Raw genomic sequence first — 8,892 nt, 5'->3', positions numbered from 1 at the left:
AGCTCGTCAGAGAAGGTGATCGGAAAAATAGCCTTGATCGGAGCAGAAGAGTGAAATGGAGAAAATTCTGGTTTCAAAAATGAGTAGATTTGAGGTTTTTAACAGGTTAGGGTTTGGATCGGAGAAGAAAGTAGATAAACTAGGGTTTGGATTTGGGGGAAGAAGCTAAGGTTTGAAGAAATAATATTCCGGTGAAGAGACTAGCTAGATTTAACTAGAGATTAACCGGATTCCGGCAAAATCTTATCGGAAAAGACGAAGGATTCCGACCGAGATCTATTCTCTCTCTCCAGAATTCTCAGAATTTCTCTCTCTAGAAAAATTAGGAAAAGCTTAGATCCTTGAAAATGAGGGTTTACACTGGTATTTATAGTTTTTTTCAAAAAAATGATATCAGCACTCATTTGATAAGCGCACACATGCGCGACCCCAGCTGGCTAATGCAACCCCCCACGCTTGATAACTGCACCAACTCTACTTGTCTTTTTCGAATTTTTTCGTCGGATTTTTCTGAAATTTTGCATAGGTATTTCTAGGGTTTTAAGGCTTTTAAAAATGTATTCACGGGTATTTGAAGCATTAGGTTGACCTAGATTTTTATTAAAAAGCAAGGATTTTGAGATAAAAATCAAAACCTAGTGGGCCACCCCTTAATTGCACTACATATACTCTCTCAGCCCGTTTGCTGGGCAAACGCTCTCGGATCTTCCTGAAATTTTGCAGGGGGTTAGAAGAGACCTTAATCCCGCCTTGGGCGCAGTTTGGGACCTTAACGATGAGATTTGGACGGATTTGGTATGAGCCGGGAAGATTTAGGGCTTAGTCAAAATGGGGTGTCTACAGCTGGCAACGGGGAGGGGCAGGGCCGGATGTTGCATTCCCCGTCCCCGCCGGAAGGACCATTCCACGTCCCCGCTTCGGGGATGGCTACGAATCCCCGTCCCCGCCCAACAAGGAATACCAATCCCCATCCCCACCCCGCACAAAAATCCTCACCTCCAAGAACTTTTTAACATCCCAAAAAAAAGAAAAAGACAAGTCATATTTGTGCACTTATCAAAATATGGAGTGCCAATATCACTAGCATAAAAAAAGTATTTACTGTTAACTTAAAAAACACTAAAACAATACTAAAAGAAGAGGATATTGATAATGGCTTGCATAGTAAAACGGGGTAGGTCCATCTCCATCCCCGCCCCGTCCCCACTTCATGGGAATTTTTTAAGTCCCCGTCCTCACCCCATCCCCGCCCCAAGTCGGGGAATCCCCATCTCGTTCGGGGCGGGGCGGATCCCCGGTTTCACGGGTGAAATTGCCGGCCCTCAACCTTGATCTACGGAATTGCAATTTTAAAAAAAAATTTCGTGTGTATCTTTTCATAGGAGTCCAATAGGCATTACTCTCCATAAATATAGCGTGTATCTAATCTATATACACAACTTCTGTGTATCATCTCTTTTAAGAGAGAGAAAAATATACATGCCAGTTCTGTGTATAGGCCCTTAATTTTAGGCGATATTTCCATTCATTGATTTTAGCCTTTTTTTTTCAAATCTAAAATAAGAAGCGTATTTTACTATTTTAGGAGATTTAATATGTGGAGAGATATTATTTTAATTAATCCTTGATTTTTGGAGATTTTTCCATTCCTTGATTTTAGGCATTTTAAATTCCGGGTGCCACATCCCCTTAACACGTTTTTAAATTTCGTTATTAAGGTTACGTGTGATAGAAGAATACGTGTGAAATGGGGTGCCACATCTCCTTAATGCGTTATTAAATTTCGGAATGCAGTGGGGGTGACACGTGGCGCGCCTCAGCTTTCCACATTCAGCTTTACTTATACTAGTAAGACTTGACGTGCGATGCAAGACACGACAAAAAAAAGGAATATGATATAAAAAAAATAGTTAAAAATATGTAGAAACAATAAGCAAAAAAGTATGCATAACCACTTACCAAGTAATGAAAAAGAAAAAGATTTCTAGGCCGACAAAGAACTGTACGGACCACAGTATAGGTTGATCCAAACCGTTGATTTGATGGAACACAACATCAATCGGGTGTGCCCGTGAAATCATTTACATAGGCTGATCCTAGCCCTCCAATCGATGCATAGGCCAACAAAGAACTGTACGGACCACATTATAGGTTGATCCAAACAGTCCATGTGATGGCACACAACATCAATCGGTTGTACCTGTAAAATCATTTCCACAGGCTGATCCTAGCCCTCCAATCGATCGAGGTTTCCATAATTGTTGTTCATCTTCAGGTGCCCGGAATCCGTCAATATTTTGCAAGTTGTCAAGTAGTTTTTTCGTCATTGTCATATGTCTATATCTCTTCTTGGTAGTTTATTCCGTAATTGTCATATACAGGTAACCGTATCGGTACTTTTCGTATTAAATGACAAATCAATAGACGAATTTACCCTCAAATAATTTCTCATAGATATAGATGTTAGATAGTAGCAAAGAGGATAATGGTAAAAGAGTAATGGACGTGTAAAGGTGATATGGATTTGAGGGCCCAGGAGGGCATTGAGGCATTTCTCTATTTGAGCTGAGGTGTTAATTCCACAGAATTTTGAGAAAATTCAAAAAAGCCTGGGCTTTTCCTCCTATCTTATTATAGTAGATATATATATAGATAAGGGCAGTGATAAATTCACACCCCCTCTAGGATAATTCACACCCATTACAGTGAATTATGTGGCAGACTTTAATGCTTTTTTCACATTCCAGGGGTGCGAATTTATCATCGTCCTTGAATAATTTGTGTAATTTTTGGCTAGATTCAAAGGAAGGCTAGCTGTCATTCAATGGTGGCACCCACTTGTAGTGCCGTGCCTCATTGTAATAGAGTGCAGTCGCGCCCCACTGTGTAAGAATGTCGTGACTGAAGAGGTTGCGTCTGCACTTAGCATTCCAAATTCCTACAACCCCTAAATTCATTGGAGTTAATACGACCCACTTCTTACAAAGGCAAGTAATATATTCGCCCCTAATTTTCTCACTTGGTACAGCCCCTTATTGTGTATTTATGACTACTCTTTGCCCTAGAAGGGGCTTATGAAAAAGTTGCGAATATATTATTTTCCTTTTGCACCCGATACTTTCCTTCGATAAGACTCAAAACTTTTACAATCTCTGTAGCTGTAAAATTTGGAATATATTATTTTCCTTCTGCAACCAATACTTTCCTTCATTTGATTGCAATCTTGCTTGAATATGAGTTACCTTTTTTTTTTTTTTTAAATTGGAATTTCTGTTCTGTAAAAGAGAAATAATCTAGTGAGGCACAAATTCATTTGATCAGGACCGTCCACCTAGTGGGAACCATCCACCACCCAACTAGCTTAAATATCTCTCCAAGTATGTGAGAAGACATTCAAATATGCAAGCAACAGCCCACATTGAACAACGAAATATGTATTTGGTGTACTTCATGCATCATTGGAGATATTCTAAGGTAGATAAAGTCTAAGGTCAGTTATCTAATGCCCCCCCCCCCCCCCCCCTACTGTTAGTCTTTCTTTAAAACCTTTATCTTTTTTCATTCGTTATGATAAACTATATCTTTATTAAAAAGCACCAATCATGTGGACTTTACAAATATTTACTTATTTTCTTGCTTGATTGCTTGGTACACCAGAAAGTTATCCGCTGAGCTGCCCATTTGGGTGGCTACCCAGCCGGTTATTTAATAATCCCTCAATTACATAGATTGAGAGCACATGCCATGTTTATGTTAGTGACGAATTTCACATCAAAATCGTCCCCAGTAGCTTTAAACAACAACAAAAAAACAGAGAACAAAAACAAGAAAAACAGAGAACTCCAGCAGGACCCAGAAAACAACATAACAAAAACAAGGAACAAAAACAAGAAAAACAGAGCACTCAAAGGAAAAAATGAAAAAACATGCAAGTGGGAGCTAATTCGTGTTCTTTCATTTATTATTATTCAGTCTCCACACCCCTCCTCTCTTCTCCAAAATACCCGCATATGAATTCAACCCCCAAAGCCAACACAGATGTGGGCAAAATCAAAATAAAACCAATGAATCAAATGATAATATCCCTTCCTCTTTCTTCCTCCCCTCTCAAAATTTCAGCATTATAATCACACGAGCAGAGAGAAATAAAGAAAGAACCCACGAAAAAAAAAAAGAGTAAAGACGAGAAGAGAAACTAAATGTACCCCCAATATCCTTTTCCCCACTCTCTCTATCTCTCTGTAATCTCTTCTAACATATACACATCTCAAAGAATCAATTCAACACCAACAAAGAATAGAATCCTCATCTAAGAATAAGGCAAATATAGATCATAGGGAGCCCATGAACTATCCACCTGGCAAGGCGTCCTCGAATCAAGTCTAACCCATGGCTTCCCCTTCCCACTCCAATGCAAAAGACTAACCGGACCCGGGTGAAGACTCCTACAATTTCCCAAAATATTATCTCCACCCAAACCATGTTGATTCCATCTATGATCAATAGCTTCCACATTCCCAGCAAAAACCAAAAGAAAAGGCGGTAACGAACCCAATTCATAAATTCTCTTCTCCTTCTGCAATCTCATCCAACCCTCAATCTTCCTCGTAAAATTCCCTTCCCTCCATTTTACTAAATCCATCACCATAACACCAGTATTAAAATAACAAGGATTTCTTCCTGAAAAAACCCTACCCATTATCGGATCAGACCAGAACGAGTCTGTGAAGTACTTTGTGAAATTAGCCCGGCAATATTCTGGGGCTCCGATTGTACGCGATCCACTCAAATTGATATTCCAAAGCTTCTGTATATCGTCCACGACTATGAGATCCGAGTCCAGATAAATAACACGACGGACAGAAGGATCGAGAATTTCTGAAAGATAGTTACGCGCGTAATTCAAAGGGTTTTCCAGTGCTTCTCGGACAGAGGATGAGATGAGATTCTTGACGAGATCTTCTTTGAATAGATAGAGCTTGAAATTGAGAGAAGGGAAAGTAGATCGGACTATTTCCTCAAGATTTCTAGGGTTTGCTGTCGCTACGAAATGGAAGAATACGTTCTCAGGACAAGAGGCGTGTTTTAAGACAGAGAGAATCGCAGCCATTGATCCTCGAATGTACGGCATGTCTAGAGTCATCGCGATCTGTACGTGCGATGGATGGAACGCACATCCCGCTCCGTTACGATATTCTGGAGCCTCGGCGAATCTTGTTAGTAGAATCGGTCCGGAACTGCATTCCGGAATAGAACGAATTGCTTCTGAGTAGTAAGGAGCCAAGAAGAGGAAGAAGAGAAGTGCTCTGAGAAACCACATCTGAAAACCTATGTTGTTCTGATGAATCGATTCTGTCTCGGTTTTATTATATCTCATCATCTGAAATGAAAGTCAATAAAAAGCAGAACACGGAGTCCAGAAAAGGAGTGGAAGGAGGGGTTTTTCGGTTTTCGGTTTCCGATGACCAAAGACCGAGAGAAGAAGAACGCGTTGTGGTTATCACGCGGATTTCCCTTTCTCAGTTATGCAGGAGGAGAGGGAGAAGAAAAATTATTTCTCATTCTCTCCTTCTTTTTTTTCCCTCTCCCTCCTCTCTTCCTCCTCTGCTCCTCCTTTCTCTTCTCCCTCTTATGTTGCCAAAAAAACTCGTTATATTCTCCCAATTCTGAAAAAAACTGCTTTGGAAATTGGAAGGAGGAAGTTTTTTTTATTACGAGGGACAAAAAAGGGATGTTTTCTTATTTTGAAATCTGGGTGTCTTTAATTATTTATTATTGTCCACTAGTGTGAGGACAGCTGGGTTTTGGGCTAACAGCTGTGCCAGATGTGACGGCTTTGATCAGATGGCAGGCCCGCATCGGCCCACTACATGTGATCACGTGCGCTTGCAGTTACTTTTCGGAAATGAGAAATGAGAAAAGAAACTTTCGGAAAACCATGTTTTGATATTTTCACTAACCATTCTTGTCTTTTAGAACAAAAGGTTATTACATTTTCCTTCGCCACTAATGCTGGGGAGAGCAAGAGCATGACTTAAAAGGGGACCGAACAAATTGTTTCACTCCTAAGTTTAGGGAAGTAATCAAAAAGTAAATTTTTCTTTAACACGTGGCATATTTTCACTGCAGGTCCCGTTTTAGGTTATACTCTAGGTCTCCGTATCATTTTCCTTCCCAGAAAGCTCTCACGAGCCGATTAAAGAAAAAAGACAACTGGCAGATAAGGTATCCTGTTTAGATTGCAAGAGAAAACATTTGTGGAGGAAAAGTTGTAGTCTGCATAAGCTGGTGAAAATGATAGACTGATTTCAGCCTTAACAGATTTTGTTAGTGGCACAAATCACATTGTTTATTCAGTTCTAATTGGGTGGTTAGAGGTTTTTAGGGAATTGTAATACCGTCTCTGACTGCTGATTAAAAACGTGTAGCATAGAAAAGTCTTTACGTTTTGTTTTCTTACAGGAGGAGAGAACTGTTGCACTTTTGCTTCCCTCGATTACAAGGTTATTTTTGTCCTTTAATGTAACGAGTCTCGGGTTTGTCTCCCAACAGGTGTGTAGAAACTAAGGGCTTTTTTTTTTTTTTATTCCTTTTCCTCGTTGCGTGAGAAGCGAGGATATAAGGAAAATGGACGCGGTAATGCTAGAGACGCGGTTTGATTCAGTGGAGGCACGCTTCTAGAAAAGACGGGAGCTCCAAACTACCCCATTACCTTTTAAGTGTGTTTGGCTGCAGGCTTGGGCTTTTGCTTCGCATTTACGGAAGGGAATCGGGGCCCGCCTAGAAGTGGGAATGGGTGGGACCTAGTTTGGGGTGGGACAGATTTAAAGGGCCTCTAACGCGTTCCATCGCCGACTCATTGCTTAGTTGTTAATATAGTCCTTAATAAGCATATTTGCTTATGTGTTGCTCTTGACTTATTCTAAAGAAATCAAAGCCAATTCCAGAAAAAGGACCAGAGAGAATACAGAATATTTATAGGGGGGCATGTTTGGATACATGGAATTTATTATTTTATAAGCTAAAACTTGTATTTTATAAGCCCCATAGTGTTTTGTACAGAATGGGTTAACATCCCGTCTGTTGGGTGAGTGTTGAATCGTGTGGCCATCAGTCCTCTACTAGAGATCTGTGATTGGGACGATCATTACATGTACAAAATAGGTTAACATCCCGTCTATTGGATGAGTGTTGGACCATGTGGTTATCAGCCCTCGATTGAAGATTTGTGATGGTGACGATCATCACATGACAATCCCAGACACGTATTGCACACATGCGCATGCATTGATTTATAAATTATATTATATTTAGGGGAGTGATAAATTGACCCCCCCATGTGTCTCTCTGTCTCCTCCGGGTTAGAGAGAGAGAGAGATATATATATATAGACACATGGGGGGGGTCGATTTAAGATATTTGGGAGTCGATTTATCACTGCCCTACATTTATTATTTTGTATTGAAGCTAATTTCTAACTCGGTGTTTTTATCAATCTCATGGCATGTGTATTGGGGATATTAGGAAAGGATAAACTTGTCATATCAATTGGTGAAATAGCTTGGTGTGGGTCACATTAGGTGGTTGACAATATCCCACTAAGTGAGAGCGTATTTGTCTTAGGTGTGTGATTGGTGATATTAGGGTCATTGTGGGAATGAGAAGTCTCTCTAAGTTTAGAGATGAAAAGTCTTCCCAGGGTGTTAATCTAGGCCATTGATTTGACTGCAAATTAAACTAAATGATAGGCAATGCTGGAGATGGAAATCTCTCCAGGGAAGTTGTTGGGAAATAAGCAACCACCACTGTAAGGGAGTATAAATATCTCCTAGTAAATCAAGAAAGTCCTTCGAGCAAGTACACTCCCTCCTAAGAGAACATCAACGTGGCCTCTGGATTACCGTACTCTAAATCTCTTTCCCACTTTTCCCTTTCAGCATCCATCTGCTTGATCCAGACACCCAGAGTTTTGCAGGTATCCAGGTACTTAGGTATTCTTGCACCAATCTTCAATGAGATGGATGGCGGTCATCAGATCGTTATTGTCAAGTGACACGACATCCAATAGTGCTCTATCATTTTTGTAAGTTTTTTTTCTCGAAGATGCTTTCTAGGCACTGATTTAAGCAATGTTTGGTTGTGTTAGTAAGCATTGGAACGGGCTTAAAATTTCTTTTACGTAGAAAGAAACAGTCTTTGTAGCAATTAGGTTATGTCCTTGATTTGACAAGAAGTTATTTACTTTACCCAACTTCAACACCCTTGCATTTCATCGATGGAATAAACAATTACAGGCCTCTTTGGATGCCATCAAAATTGGCTCTTATTTACAAATGAGATTTGATGGGGGTAAAAACTGACACCCATAATAAATGACAAACGCGTGGCGTGCATGGACCCAAACACGCCATGGGGTGAAAAGGTAATTCACCGTCCATGGGAAACACTAGAAACCATAAGCTCTAAATTGCGGCTCCAGAGAGCAGCCACCGAAGATAATCTTGGAATCCTGTATTCTAGGAAATCTATTAAACCTAAATGGGAAACCCATATTCTAGAAATCTTTCCTAATATGAGAAGGAACCTTTACCAATCAGGAAAGTGCCCTCAAGAGGCAAGTTTCCACTTTACTCCGAGACCCTCATCCTTTATAAACCACTCAAAGGCTCATCACTCTCTAGCGTTTATTACGTATATGTTGTTGGTCACTGACTTAAGTATCGGAGGGCCTTCATTCGAAACAAACTCCGGTTAGTCTTCTAAATCATTTCCATATAAATAATACACATAATTTTTGTAGGTATCTAAGGAACCCAAAATCTCAAATCCCATATCAAGCTGATAAAAATGTTAAGTATCATTATAATTACATGTAAAACCAACAAATATCAT

At 40.0% G+C, this 8,892-nt stretch overlaps 1 protein-coding gene across 1 annotated transcript; it reads right to left on the bottom strand.

The window, feature by feature from the left end:
• Positions 1-3,933: 3,933 nt before the first annotated feature.
• LOC143879412 (putative galacturonosyltransferase-like 9) lies at positions 3,934-5,723 on the bottom strand. Its single transcript, XM_077381789.1, has one exon. The coding sequence runs from the start codon at positions 5,378-5,380 to the stop codon at positions 4,310-4,312; it is 1,071 nt and encodes a 356-aa protein (XP_077237904.1). The 5' UTR covers positions 5,381-5,723; the 3' UTR covers positions 3,934-4,309.
• Positions 5,724-8,892: the final 3,169 nt, after the last annotated feature.

This window comes from Tasmannia lanceolata, unplaced genomic scaffold (assembly GCF_043159265.1).
Source record: "Tasmannia lanceolata isolate RefF3 unplaced genomic scaffold, GAP_Taslan_0.1 ptg000006l, whole genome shotgun sequence".
NCBI classification, from domain to species: Eukaryota; Viridiplantae; Streptophyta; class Magnoliopsida; order Canellales; family Winteraceae; genus Tasmannia; species Tasmannia lanceolata.
The sequence above is the reverse complement of the archived record's forward strand: the minus strand, read 5'-3'. Positions and strand labels throughout refer to the sequence as shown.

Bases quoted from the DNA above. Each gene is read 5' to 3' on its own strand.
- LOC143879412 (XM_077381789.1), bottom strand. From the start codon at position 5,380: ATGATGAGATATAATAAAACCGAGACAGAATCGATTCATCAGAACAAC.